This window comes from Oncorhynchus tshawytscha, linkage group LG22, assembly GCF_018296145.1.
Source record: "Oncorhynchus tshawytscha isolate Ot180627B linkage group LG22, Otsh_v2.0, whole genome shotgun sequence".
Lineage (NCBI taxonomy): Eukaryota > Metazoa > Chordata > Actinopteri > Salmoniformes > Salmonidae > Oncorhynchus > Oncorhynchus tshawytscha.
Window position 1 is genome coordinate 12,988,917 of NC_056450.1, and position 15,094 is coordinate 13,004,010.

The following is a 15,094-nucleotide window of genomic DNA, read 5'->3' on the forward strand; positions in this document are numbered from 1 at the left end:
TGGATAGCGCAGATGATTACGGGGCTCGTCCCGTGTGTTAATCACTGTGCGCGTGTGTTATTTATTCGAGGTACTGCACGCTCTTTTGTTCTCGGTTTCTACCCTGTGTTTTGTTCCATGTTTATTTGGTCTTCGCCCCCGTGCCTTTACACGTTACGCCGTAATTTGGGTTTAATAAAAAACAAACCATTTTTATATTATATTATATTTTTATAACAATTGTAGGAAATGAGCTTTAAAGCTGAACATTTTCTCTCAGCACCATGACAAAATCTGTAGAAATGCAGGAAACTAGCTTGATAACAGCAAAATTGTGTCTTTGCGCCCAAGAGGGGGGCCTCTAAGATCGCGCCGCGGCCATTACGGCGTGTTGTAGTTACTTCACAATACCAGTCTAACTGACAGAGTGAAAAGAAGGAAGCCTGTACAGAATAAACATATTCTAAAACATCCCGTTTTGCTCTCTGCAAAAAATGTGGAAAAGCAATTCACTTTTTGTCCTGAATACAAAGTGTTATGTTTGGGGCAAATCCAATACAACACATTACTGATTACTACTCCATATTTTCAAGCATAGTGGTGGCTGCATCATGTTATGGTTATGCTTGTAATCGTTAAGGACTGGGGAGTTTTTCAGGATAAGAAAAGGAAGGGAGCTAAGCACAGGCAAATTCCTCTGGAACCTGGTGCAGTCTGATTTCCACCAAACACTGGGAGATTAAATTACCTTTCAGCAGGACAATAACCTAAAACACAAGGCCAAGTCTAGACTGGGGTTGCTTACCAAGAGGACAGTGAATGTTCCTGAGTGGCAAAGTTACAGTTTGGACTTAAATCTACTTGAAAATGTATGGCAAGACCTGAAAATGGTTGTCTAGCAATGATCAATAACCAATTTGGCAGAATAGTGGGCAAATGTTACACAATCCAGGTGTGGAAAGCTCTTACAGACTTACCCAGGAAGACTCACAGCTGTAATTGCTGGCAAAGGTGCTTCTACAAAGTATTGACTCAGGGGTGTGAATACTTACTTAAATTAGATATCTGTATTTCATTTTCATAACATTTGCTCATATCTAAAAACAGGTTTTCACTTTGTCATTATGGGGTATTATTGTGTGTAGATGGGTGAGAAAAGCTTTATTCCATTTTGAATACAGGCTGTATCCTGACAAAACGTGGAACAATCAACGGGTATGAATACTTCCGGAAGGCACCGTATATAACACGTATATGTTACAAACCAAAAATGTTAAACAGTGTTACTTTTGTCCTCCGAAGACCGGGGGGTGGTGGGATGGCCAATAGTAAAAAAATGAAAAGGAGACTAAATAAATAAATAAATAATCTGTTGACTGGAGTACAGCTTGTGGTGCAAACCACACTAGTCCGACCAAGGCAAGACTAACAGGGCAGAGAACCAACAGGTTGACAATGTGTGCTAACTTCTGCTAAGTCAGGGATCCAGACCACTACGCCAACACCACCCACAACCCTACCCCTTCTTAGTCACAGTAATACTGCTGCTGGGGACCTCGGCCAGGTTTCTAATTTCCCCCTCTGACACGTTTTACACGGCAAAATAAATGAATTCACTCCAGCAGTGTCCCAATCGGATTAAACTGCTGTCAGATCGGTGCACTGCTGACAAATGGTCCCCTACAGCCAGTGTGACATGCAGTGCATTTCAATTATACACACACCCATACACACAGCCAGACCTCCCCAAACACTTACGGTGCTAAAATATAACTTTACCCCACACAACACCAACTATCCCCCAGCCTAGCTACCAAAGACTATTTCAAAAGCCTCTGCCTTAATAGCAATGGCCAAAATACTTCCCTCCTGGATGTTTAGAGGAGAATACATGCACAGCAAAGTGTCAAATGAACTCATTTGAAAGTTCTCTGATTTGCCTCAGTATCGGTGCTGAGGTATACCTGATGTGGGTGTGTATAGTAGTCAACACCGCAGCAGGACCGTGCTGCAGTGCTCCTCGGGGTTCAGAGGGAGGGCAGAAGAAGGCCAGCAGAGGAATTAAGGTTAAGGACTTCACTCCACAGAGGAGTCTGTTCTACTCTGTTCTGTGGTGTGCCAGGCTACCTTTGCCTCCGCAGGCCTCAGCTCCAACACGAAAGTCACAAATCTGTCTTCTACCCCGCTGACTCCAAGTCATTGTCCTTTCATTCAAATGGAGGAAGAAAGAGTGACAGGGCGCTTTTTCAGTCTGCCTGCATATCCTCCTTTTGCTCTGCACTCCTCTCCAGTCAGGGTCAGGATGGTAGAGTGATGCTGTGTGCTGGCAGAGAGGGTTCCATTTGAGTCAATCGTCACCTGTCAAGGTGAGGGCACCCATAAGCCACCACTCCATTCCACTCAGGGTCAGGATGGTAGAGTGCTGCTGTGTGCTGACAGGGAGGGTCAGGGGTCATTCACCTGAGAGGTGTACAGGACACATACACTTGTCTGTCTCTGTGAAGACAGAGAGCACTGTTACAGTACTGCTGTGACAGGGAGGGTCTATGTACCCATCTAGGTGAGGGCAGGGGTATCCACAATGCACTGCTCTCCTGACTCAGCCGTTCTGACTCAACTGTCTAGTCTATCTGTGGGAGGCAGCAGGAAGCCAATTATGAAACATGGGCCACGGACAATTAGTGAAGGGAGATGGGACAGGCTTAATGTGCTCTCTGCTGCACCAGGCAATTAAAACAATTAAACAAAGGTAAACACACACAGAGGTTCTGGGACTGACGGGTTGTGTATGTCTGTGTGTGTATGTGTGTGTTTGTGTGAGGTGTGGGTTATCTTCCTGTATGAGAAGACAACAGGCCGAGACTGATGGCCTTGCTCCAGTCATAATTAAGAGAGTAGTCTCTCTGGTGTGTGTGTGTGTGTGAGAGAGAGAGAGAGAGAGTGTGCATGCTTGTCTGTGTGTGTGTCTGTGAGTGTCTCTGTGTATTTGCCTTTGTTTGCGTGTGTGTGCGTGCGTGTGCCTGTCTCTGAGTGTGTGTGTGTCTCTGTGGGTGTGGGTGTGTGTGTGCGTACGTGCCTCTCTCTGTGTGTGTGTGTGTGTGTGTGTGTGTGTGTGTGTGTGTGAGCTGCCAGCTTGTGTTAGATGGTCCAGTCTCATACCGTTGCATACAGCTCCAAGGCTTGACAGTGAACACAATTAGGCCTATGTGATGTTCATTTACTTTTACTGTGCTTTTACCCACCTCTCAGTGGTCTGAAATCTGCAGACTTAGTGACTGCATGGCTGTTGTTGGATAGTCTTAAAATGGAGAAAGAACTGGGAACTGAGATCATTTGTTGTGAAGATAATATAGGGTTTCTCCTTTTTGTTCACTCTATTTCAAGGCATCTTCTGCCATTATTCCATTACTGTTCTGTGGAAACATGTTCCATTCACCTAACACTGTCATTGATTAATTGGCTAGGAATTTCTACAGTTTAAAAAAATATATAATAATTGAAATCCAAGGTTAGGGTTAAGGCTAGGTTCATGTGTGTGTGACCTGTGTGTTGACTTACTGTTCTGCGATGATGTAGCCTTCCTCCACAGGGGAACACTTGACTCCAGCCACCTCCACGTTGTCCACCATCTCACTGAACGCCAGGCCCAGGTTCATGCCATGGATGGTCACCCTGGTACCCCCCTCTGGAGGGCCAGCTACTGGGGTCACCTGCAGAGGTCAAAGGGGAGAGAGGTCAGAGGTTAAGGGAGAAACATACGTCATACTTTACACCATGGCATTCCATAGTAACGTGGTATTCCCTGACAATCTAAAGGTTTTGACAATGACGATCATAATATGGTATTGTGTATCTCTAGGCTTTCTATCTCGTAAGATGGATATTGCGAGAGACCCTCCTTACTGTATGTAGCTGGTCATAGGGGTTCTGAGCAGAAATTAAAAGCTTTTTCAACCTCTGACCCCAACCACCCGTTTAAGAAAACAGGCATGATGTCATCACACCAGAGCCCACCTGACAGAGGGGACTAATGGAACCGGCATCATTACTCCTAGAAGGATGATGTCATCGTTCACTTCACATAACACAACACACAAACATAACCCTCAACTACCAGCAACATCTTCTAATATACTGTATATACTGTACACTGTATATATGTTATGTATTAATGAAGCCAATTCAAATAATTTGGCCAAACACAAAAACCTGGAGGGTGAATTAACATTCCGGATACCTGCCTAGTCCCCTGATCTGCTGCTGCTGTTGCCATGGGTGATCAATCTAACAAGAGACCATATTAGTGCTCAGTGCAGCCCACCTTGTAATAAAATACAATATGGCTGCCCAGCATGACCTTGGCTCTGGGTGGCATGCTGCCTTCTGTGCTGCACAGCCCCTCAGTGGCTAGGAGCTGGCTGCTGTCCAGAGGTGAGGAGAGTGTGTGTGTGTGTGTCTGTGTGTGTGAGGAGGAGGAGAGAAAAGGAGAGGGAAGAGAAGAGAGAAGCAGGAGGAGGGGACACACACACACACACGTACACACACACAATACCATCTCCATGTGTGAAGTCACAGCCTCTATGTAAACAATCAATATGCCTGTACTGGGCACGCATGTGGAAGTAAAACCAACAAAAGTGTCCAGCATTATAATCCGGTGCCCGCTTTCTGGTCCGCATTCACCCTTGCCACGTGAGAGTGGCGAGCGGTGGGTCTCTCTCTCTACCTTCCTGCGTCTGTGGGTGCCCACTTGTGCGTTGTACTAACCCAGTGGGACGTCTGCATTGTAATCTAGATTTTGTGGACATTAATTGCTCTGGATGTAACGTAAGTGTGTCACTGCACTGCCTGAGGGTCTGAATACATCAATGTTTTAGTGCTACTTGGGCATGCAGGGTACAGGCGGAAACACAGTGGAGAGAGAAGGAGGCCTGGCTAAATATATCCATGTCAGACCAAGGCTGGAACAATCCCAAACAACTTAGGGATAGTTACATAAGGAATGGGGGAGGTTTAATGCCCCAGAGAGAGGGGAGAGAGAGAGAGAGAGAGAGAGAGAGATGAGTAGAATAATTGTTCTGTGTGCCACTCTGGAAGGTGTGGCAGCCATAGGGGAAGCACAGCATGATAGATGATGTAATGGTCGGTGCAGTATCTCTAGTGAAAGCGTGTGAGACGCTCTCCTAGCCAGAAGCTGCAGTATAACTCTGCTGATGACAGGCCGGACATGGGATACAACTTGAATAACTTGAATCCATTCATGAAGCCCATATCACTGAGCTGCCATTGGCAGAAAGAGGCTTGAGTATTCAGATGAGTATAAATATCCCTTTGTGTGGCACGACATCAAAGTTATCAAAGACTCCCCCTCAAAGACTTGGAGAGCAGAGACGCTCCGTGTCTGACCCTGGCTCTATCTCCGTGGCAGATGAACAATTGGACGACGCCCACAGAAGTCCCCAAGAACCAATTCCAAACCCGTGGTTACATGGTGACACGCTAATCAACTCCTAATGAACAAAGACAGACTGGGATCTGGCTCATCAGCAGGAATGCTGTGTGTGTGTGTGTCTCAGTGTGTGTTTGTGTGTGTGTGAGCGAGCGAGCAGCTTTCCACTTATGCTACATCCTCCTCTCCTCTCTCGTCTCCTCTCAGTCTAAGTGACATACTACTCCACTTCAGGCGCCCGCCGCCCGCCCGCCTGTTTGTCTTAACACTAAACACTGACTCTCTACTCTCTCAGCCCTAGCCAGGCAAGAGAGGATTGCTCATTGGGCATGCACGCACCTCCTGCTGCCGACAGACCCCGCCCCCCCCCTCCCCAGCTCCACGCTCCCTGTGTAATCCTTTTAAGAGGAGCTCTGCTGCCCGCACGGCTTTGTCACACTGTGTCAATGGATGGTAATTTCAAGAAAACAGCCAGCCAGCTCACACATGCCCACTTCCTCTCCCCTAGATACAGCTCCAGGGATGTGAAGGGTGGGCCGGTTGGGGGGGGTACAAATGGCCATTTCCTAACACATGCCACTGGATTTGGGATTGGGAAGGATGAGAAAGGAGAAGAACAGGAAGGGGGGTGAGATGACTGAATGAAAGGAAAAGATGGAGAAGTGTAGAGGGGGTGAGAAGGAGAAGGGTACAGGGGGTGAGAAGGAGAAGGGTACAGGGAGTGAGAAGGAGAAGGGTACAGGGGGTGAGAAGGTAGAAGGGTACAGGGGGTGAGAAGGAGAAGGATACAGGGGGTGAGAAGGTAGAAGGGTACAGGGGGTGAAAAGGAGAAGTGTAAATGGGGTGAAAAGGAGAAGTGTAGGGGGGTGAGGGGGTGAGAAGGAGAAGTGTAGAGGGAGGTGAGAAGGGTACAGAGGGGTGAGAAGAAGTGTAGAGGGGGTGAGAAGGAGAAGTGTAAATGGGGTGAGAAGGAGAAGTGTAAATGGGGTGAGAAGGAGACGTGTAGAGGAGGGTGAGAAGGAGACGTGTAGAGGGGGTGAGAAGGAGAAGTGTAAATGGGGTGAGAAGGAGACGTGTAAATGGGGTGAGAAGGAGACGTGTAGAGGGGGTGAGAAGGAGAAGTGTAAATGGGGTGAGAAGGAGAAGTGTAAATGGGGTGAGAAGGAGAAGTGTAAATGGGGTGAGAAGGAGAAGTGTAAATGGGGTGAGAAGGAGACGTGTAAATGGGGTGAGAAGGAGACGTGTAAATGGGGTGAGAAGGAGACGTGTAAATGGGGTGAGAAGGAGACGTGTAAATGGGGTGAGAAGGAGACGTGTAGAGGGGGGTGAGAAGGGACAGTGGGGTGAGAAGAAGTGTAAAGGGAATGAGAATACTTTTTTTGTATTGTTTTTGTAATTTTACTAGGATCCCAATTAGCTGTTGCAAAAGCCGCAGCTACGCTTCCTGAGGTCCACACAGAACATGAAACAGGACTGTATACAGAACAGCTCAAGTATAGAACTACATACAATTTCAAATGGCACACATAGCCTACATATCAATACATTCCCAGAAAATATCTAGGTTGAATAGGGGAGAGGCATTGTGCCACGAGGTGTTGCTTTATCTGTTGTTTGAAACCAGGTTTGCTGTTCAGTTGAGCAATCTGAGATGGAAGGGAGTTCCATGCAATAATGGTTCTATATAATACTGTACGCTTTCTTGAATTTGTTCAGGGTTTGGGGACTGTGAAAAGACCCATGGTGGCATGTCTGGTGGGGTAAGTTTGTGTGTCAGAGCTGTGCATAAGTTGACTATGCAAACCATTTAGAATTTTCAACACATTAATGTTTCTTATAAAAAAGAAGTGATGCAGTCAGTCTCTCCTCAACTCTTAGCCAAGAGAGACTGGCATGGATAGTATTTACAATACCATTCAAAAGTTTGGGGTCACTTAGACATGTCCTTGTTTTTGAAAGAAAATCATTTTTTTTGTCCATTAGAATAACATCAAATTGATCAGAAATACAACCTGCCTTCTAGGCAGAGTTCCTCTGTCCAGTGTCTGTGATATTTTGCCCATCTTTTCTTTGTATTGGTCAGTCTGAGATGTGGCTTTTTCTTGGCATCTCTGCCTAGAAGGCCAGCATCCCAGAGTCGCCTCTTCCCTGTTGACATTGAGACTGGTGTTTTGTGGGTACTATTTAATGAAGCTGCCAGTTGAGGACTTGTTTCTCTGTTTCTCAAACTAGACACTTTAATGTACTTGTTCTCTTGCTCAGTTGTGCACCGGGGCCTCCCACTCCTCCTTCTATTATGGTTAGAGCCTGTTCTGTGAAGAGAGTAGTACACAGCGTTGTACCAGATCTTCAGTTTCTTGGCATTTTCTCGCATGGAATAGCCTTCATTTCTCAGAACAAGAATACACTGACGAGTTTTGTTTCTGCCCATTTTGAGCCTGTAATCGAACTGACAAATGCTGATGCTCCAGATACTCAACTAGTCTAAAGGACAGTTGTATTGCTTCTTTAATCAGAACAACAGTTTTCAGCTGTGCTAACATAATTGCAAAATGGCTTTCTAATGATCAATTAGCCCTTTTAAAATAATAAACTTGGATTAGCTAACACAACGTGCCATTGGAACACAGGAGTGATGGTTGCTGATAATGGGCCTCTGTACACCTATGTAGACATTCCATAAAAAATATGCCATTTCCAACTACAATAGTCATCTACAGCATCAATAATGTCGACATTATACTTCTGATCAATGTTATGAGCATGAGCTCTATAAGCGTGCTGAAAGTCTCTTGTTAATTTGTTTACAGAGAAATAGCATCGTATTTGATCAAAAACATTTTCCAACAGTTTGCTAAGAGCGGGCAGCAAGCTGATTGGTTGGCTGTTTGAACCAGTTAAAGCCGCTTTACCACTCTTGGGTAGCGGAATGACATTGGCTTCCCTCCCGGCCTGAGGACAAACCCCTTCGTCTATATGATAGGTAGGAGTGACCATAGAGTCAGCTACCATCCTCAGTAGCCTTCCATCTAAGTTGTTAATGCCAGAATGTTTGTCATTGTTGATCGATAACAATAATTGTTTCCACCTGTGCCACACTAACGTTATAAAATTATTATTATAATATTTTTTTACCCCCTTTTTCTCCCCAATTTCGTGGTATACAATTGTTAGTAGCTACTATCTTGTCTCATCGCTACAACTCCCATACGGGCTCGGGAGAGAGAAAGGTCGAAAGTCATGCGTCCTCCGATACACAACCTAACCAAGCCGCGCTGCTTCTTAACACAGAGCGCATCCAACCCGGAAGCCAGCTGCACCAATGTGTCGGAGGAAACACCGTGCACCTGGCGACCTCGGTTAGCGTGCACTGTGCCCGGCCCACCACAGGAGTCGCTGGTGCGCGATGAGACAAGCATATCCCTACCGGCCAAACCCTCCCTAAACCGGACGACGCTAGGCCAGTTGTGCGTCACTCCACGGACCTCCCGGTCGCGGCCGGTTGCAACAGAGCCTGGGCGCGAACCCAGAGAACCCAGAGTACAATGCTTTTCTTTCATTATTCGTTTTTTATGCATGAATACGATGGCTCACTGTTTGTTGTTGGCATTTCCTGCTTAAGCTTTCCCACTGTTTTTTTGTCGAATAAGCCATCTGATTCGATTAAAGATGGAGTTGAATTTGTCTTTCTGCCCATAATTTTAAAGTACTCCAACATGTTTTTTCCATCATTCTTTATATCATTGATCTTGGCTTCATAATACAGTTTCTTCTTCTTTTTCTTGAGTTTAGTCACATAATTTCTCAATTTGCAGTAAGTCAACCAGTCAGATTAGCCACTCTGTCACGGATTCCCCCGGTACTGCTGCTCATTCCGTGCACCAGCTCCGGAGGCCTACGTCACCGGCCTCTAGGGGTCACTGAACTGTTTCATTATGCACACCTGGTTCCCATTCCCCCTGATTAGTAATTATATATATGTGTCCTCTGTTCACGATTGTTTTGTCGGTTATTGTTCCCATGTCTGTTGGTCTTGTGAGTACCTGTGCTTTGTGGAGTTGGTTTTTGTGCTGAGTGTATTGTGTGTTCGTTATTACGGGTCCCGTCTCGTGTATTTGTTATTACGGGTCCCGTCCCGTGTATTGTTGTGTACTTGTTATTACGGGTCACGTCCCGTGTATTGTTGTGTACTTGTTATTACGTGTCTCGTCCCGTGTATTGATGTGCACTTGTTATTACGGGTCCCGTCCCGTGTATTGTTGTGTACTTGTTATTACGGGTCACCCCCATGTATTGTTGTGCACTTGTTATTACGGGTCCCGTCCCGTGTATTGTTGTGCACTTGTTATTACAGGTCCCGTCCCGTGTATTGTTGTGCACTTGTTATTACGGGTCCCGTCCCGTGTATTGTTGTGCACTTGTTATTACGTCCCATGGGTCCGTCCCGTCCGTGTATTGTTGTGCACTTGTTATTACGGGTCCCGTCCCGTGTATTGTTGTGCACTTGTTATTACGGGTCACGTCCCCATGTATTGTTGTGCACTTGTTATTACGGGTCCCGTCCCGTGTATTGTTGTGCACTTGTTATTACAGGTCCCGTCCCGTGTATTGTTGTGCACTTGTTATTACGGGTCCCGTCCCGTGTATTGTTGTGCACTTGTTATTACGGGTCCCGTCCCGTGTATTGTTGTGCACTTGTTATTACGGGTCCCGTCCCGTGTATTGTTGTGCACTTGTTATTACGGGTCCCGTCCCGTGTATTGTTGTGCACTTGTTATTACGGGTCTCGTCCCGTGTATTTGTTATTACGGGTCTCATCCCATGTATTTATTAGAGGTTTAAGCTCGCTCTTTTGTTTGGGTTTACAACCCTGTGTTTTTGTATATGTGTTTGTTTTGGGCTTCGTCCCCGTATTCTTTCATGGCATGTTGTATTTTTGGGTGGAGTATTAAAACCCCTTATTACATGTTCCTGCGTCTGACTCCAATCATTTATACGTGACACACTCCTTTTGCCCCATCACCTTCAACAATACAGTTGTTCAATTACTCACCAATCCATGGAGCCTTAACAGTTCTAACAGTCAGTTTCTTAATTAACAGGTGCATGTTTATCAATAATTGGAAGAAGCAATTTCAGAAATGCATCAAGTGGAGCGTCTGGATGCTCCTTGTTAATCACATCAAACTAACAATTATTTTAAACATCATCCACATAAGAGTCACAGCTAAATCTTTTGAATGATACACTACTTTAGGTGCAGCTTTTGGAACCTTAGTTCTCCTGGATATAGCCACTATATTGTGATCACTGCATCCAATGGGTACGGATACAGCTTTAGAACAAAGTTCTGCAGTATTAGTAAAAATGTGATCAATACATGTGGATGATCTTGTTCCTGTAGTGTTTGTGAACACCCTGGTAGGTTGATTAATAACCTGAACCATCTCTTGAGCGGACAGCTTGATGAAAACCAGTCAATATTCAGGTCCCCAAGAAAGTAGACCTCTCTGTTTACATCACATACACTATCAAGCATTTCACACACATTATTTAGATACTGACTGTTAGCACTTGGTGGCCTATAGAAACAACCCAAAAGAATAGGCTTTAGATGAGGCAGATGAACCTGCAGCCACAATACTTCAATAAGACTAGACATCTTTTCTTAGCATTACTGGGATATGGCTCTGAATATACAGTGGCAAGAAAAAGTAGGCGAACCCTTTGGAATTACCTGGATTTCTGCATAAATGTGACATAAATTTTGATCTGATCTTCATCTAAGTCACAACAATAGACAAACACAGTCTGCTTAAACTAATAAAACACAAACAATTATACATTTTCATGTCTTTATTGAACACACAATGTAAACATTGACAGTGCAGAGTGGGAAAAGTATGTAAACCCTTGGATTTAATATCTGGTTGACCCTCCTTTGCCAGCAATAACCTCAACTTAACATTTTCTGTAGTTACGGATCAGACTGGTCAGGTCAGGACAAGTTTTGGACCATTCCTCTTTACATTTTCTTGGAATGTCTGGTTTGAACCGCTCTCTTGAGGTCATGCCACAGCATCTTAATCAGGTTGAGGGCAGGACTCTGACTGGGCACCTCCAGAAGGTCAGGACTCTGACTGGGCCACTCCAGAAGGTCAGGACTCTGACTGGGCCACTCCAGATGGGCAGGACTCTGACTGGGCCACTCCAGAAGGTCAGGACTCTGACTGGGCACCTCCAGAAGGTCAGGACTCTGACTGGGCCACTCCAGAAGGTCAGGACTCTGACTGGGCCACTCCAGAAGGTCAGGACTCTGACTGGGCACCTCCAGAAGGTCAGGACTCTGACTGGGCACCTCCAGAACGCATATTTTCTTCTGTTCAATCCATTCTGTTGTTGATTTACTTCTGTGTTTTGTGTTGTTGTCCTGTTGCATCACCCAACTTCTGTTGAGCTTCAAATGGTGGACAGATAGCCTTACATTCTCCTGCAAAATGTCTTGATAAACTTGAGAATTTGTTTTTCCGTTGATAATAGCAAGCTGTTCAGGTCCTGAGGCAACAAAGCAGCCCCGAACCATGATGCTCCCTCCACCATACTTTACAGTTGTGATGAGGTTTGGATGTTGCTGTGCTGTGCATTTTTTTCTCCACACATAGTGTTGTGTGTTCCTTCCAAACAACTTAGTTTCATCTGTCCACAGAATATTTTGCCAGCACTACATCCAGGTTATCTTATCAAACTTCAGGCGTGCAGCAATGTTTTTTTTTGGACAGCAGTGGCTTCATCCGTGGTGTCCACGCATGAACACCATTCTAGTTTAGGGTTTTACGTATCGTAGATTGAGCATTCTGCATTGTGCTCTTCCAGTCATCTTTGCAGGACGGCCACTCCTATGCAGAGTAGCAACAGTGCTGAACTTTCTCCATTTATAGACAATTTGTCTTACCGTGTGTAGTTTTGTAACCCTTTCCAGCTTTATGCAAGTCAACAATTCTTAATCTCAGGTCTTGTGAGATCTCTTTTATTCGAGACATGGTTCACATCAGCCAATGCTTCTTGTGAATAGCAAACTCACATTTTGTGAGTGTTTTTTATAGGGCAAGGCAGCTCTAAACAACTTCTCCAAACTCCTCTCATTGATTGGACTCCAGGTTAGCTGATTCCTGACTCCAATTAGGTTTTGGCCTAGGGACTCACATACTTTCTCCAACCTACACTGTGAATGTTTAAATGATGTATTCAATATAGAAAAATACAGTAATTTGTGTGTTATTAGTTTAAGCACACTGTGTTTGTCTATTGTTGTGACTTAGATGAAGATCAGATCCAATTTTACAACCAATTTATGCAGAAATCCAGGTAATTACAAAGGGTTCACATACTTTGTCTTGCCACTGTATGTGACTCGTATCAGGAAAAGAGGCATGTGTTGCGCGTCACTACTTCAGAGGAGAGCCATTTGAACGTAAACCTTTTTTTGGCAGAAACGTCTTCTGGAATATGTGAACTTTTATATGCCTTAATAACAAACTTGTATTCCATCTGTAAATACAAATAAAATTGTTAAAGTAAGAGCCTAGTTAGTATAGCCACAGAAATAGGGAGCAAACCTTTACGCTAGCCATGATTGGCTCAGATAATGTGTGGGCTGGACATGCCGAGAGATGAGTTTAGATTGGTCTGCCATGTAGCATGCTTCTGTCTATAATATGAGCTGGTCAGTATGTGTAGCCAATTCTTTCTAACACAGCTTTTTTGAAAGAAATCACGTAGTAGAACTGCATAAGTGTTGCTCTCCACTTTCTGGAGGACCGAGTTTTGAAATCAGTGGAATTAGAGTACGATAGCTAAGGACATGGAGAACATTCTGGTGTTTGATTGCAAATATGCAGACAGAGTTGAAAAGAGAACACACAGACGGCTGTTGTATAAAACACCTGTCTCTGGATTACATCTTCAAACTAAGGGAAAGCATGGCGTCTGTGACAGAGAGGAAGAAGCGTCCATCCATGTACAGTGGGGCAAAAAAGTATTTAGTCAGCCACCAATTGTGCAAGTTCTCCCACTTAAAAAGATGAGAGAGGCCTGTAAATTTCTAAAACATCATGCTTTGGGGCTGTTTTTCTGCAAAGGGACCAGGACGACTGATCCGTGTAAAGGAAAGAATGAATGGGGTGTATCGTGAGATTTTGAGTGAAAACCTCCTTCCATCAGCAAGGGCATTGAAGATGAAATGTGGCTGGGTCTTTCATCATGACAATGATCCCAAACACACCGCCCGGGCAACGAAGGAGTGGCTTCGTAAGAAGCATTTCAAGGTCCTGGAGTGGCCTAGCCAGTCTCCAGATCTCAACCCATAGAATATCTTTGGAGGGAGTTGAAAGTCTGGGTTGCTAGTAGCACAGATGCAGTCACCAACACTCTGGATAACATAAAACCACCCTAACCAGCTCTGCTAGGGCGAGTAAAATTGTCAGAGTGAGCTGTTCTCTCATTTGTGTCTGGAAGTAGCTAGCAAGCTAGCCAACATGAGCCAGTTAGCTTGGGTGCTTGACTACAGCTGTTAGGGTCAGAACGCTCCGATCAACCCTACTCTTCGGCCAGAGCTTTAAGTGCTAGGTAGTAATCACACTTTTTTCAGACTTTCCAAACCAACAAACCAAGCGCTGCCTCATTCCGCGTTCAACAGGAAGTAACGTTCTGATGACATGATAATCCCTCATGATAAGAAGTGTAGAAAGGGGTTGTGATTGACCTACATTCTTTCTAGTCTAATCTGTTAATAAGAGAACTTTAGAGAAAAAGAGAACTCTCTTTAGTAGATTATCAACAACCAGTAGAGAAGACACTGAACCAGAGAGGAGAGAGAGAAGAGAGAGGAGGGGAATGGCCAACATGATACTCCAATAGTACTAGTGAACCATACTGGCAGAGTACCTGACCACTGTGACTGACCCAAGATTAAGGAAATCCTTGACTATGTACAGACTCAGTGAGCATAGTCTTGCTATTGAGAAAGGCCACAGTAGGCAGACCTGGCTCTCAAGAGAAGACAGGCTATGTGCACACTGCCCACAAAATGAGGTGGAAATTGAGCTGCAATTCCTAATCTCCTGACAAATGTATGACCATATTAGAGACACATATTTCCCTCAGATTACACAGACTCATAAAGAATATGAAAACAAATCCAATTTGAACTCCCATATCTACTAGGTGAAATACCACAGTGTGCCATCACAGCGGCAAGATTTGTGACCTGTTGCCACAAGAAAAAGGCAACCAGTGAAGGACAAACACCATTGTAAATACAACCCATATTTACATTTATTTATTTTCCCTTTTGTACTTTAACTATTTGCACATCGTTACAACACTTTGTATAGACACATAATGACATTTGAAATGTGTTTATTCTTTTGGAACTGTAATGTTTACTGTACATTTTTATTGCCTATTTCACTATAGTTTTATTATCCACTTCACTTGCTTTGGCAATGTAAACATATGTCTCCCATGCCAATGAAGGCCATACATTAGAGAGAGAGAGAGAGAGAGCGAGAGAGAGAGAGAGACACACAGAGAGAGAGAGAGAGAGACAGAGACAGAGACAGAGACAGAGAGAGAGAGAGAGAGAGACAGAGAGAGAGAGAGAGAGAC

The 15,094-nt window shown here is 44.7% G+C and overlaps 1 protein-coding gene across 1 annotated transcript in view; it reads right to left on the minus strand.

The window, feature by feature from the left end:
• LOC112221520 (plexin-A2-like) overlaps positions 1-15,094 on the minus strand; it is a 314,405-nt gene that overhangs the window by 62,053 nt on the left and 237,258 nt on the right. Inside the window, exon 13 of the mRNA XM_042303787.1 lies at positions 3,538-3,689. Coding sequence (XP_042159721.1) covers positions 3,538-3,689 — 152 coding nt within the window. The remainder of the gene's footprint in view (positions 1-3,537; positions 3,690-15,094) is intronic.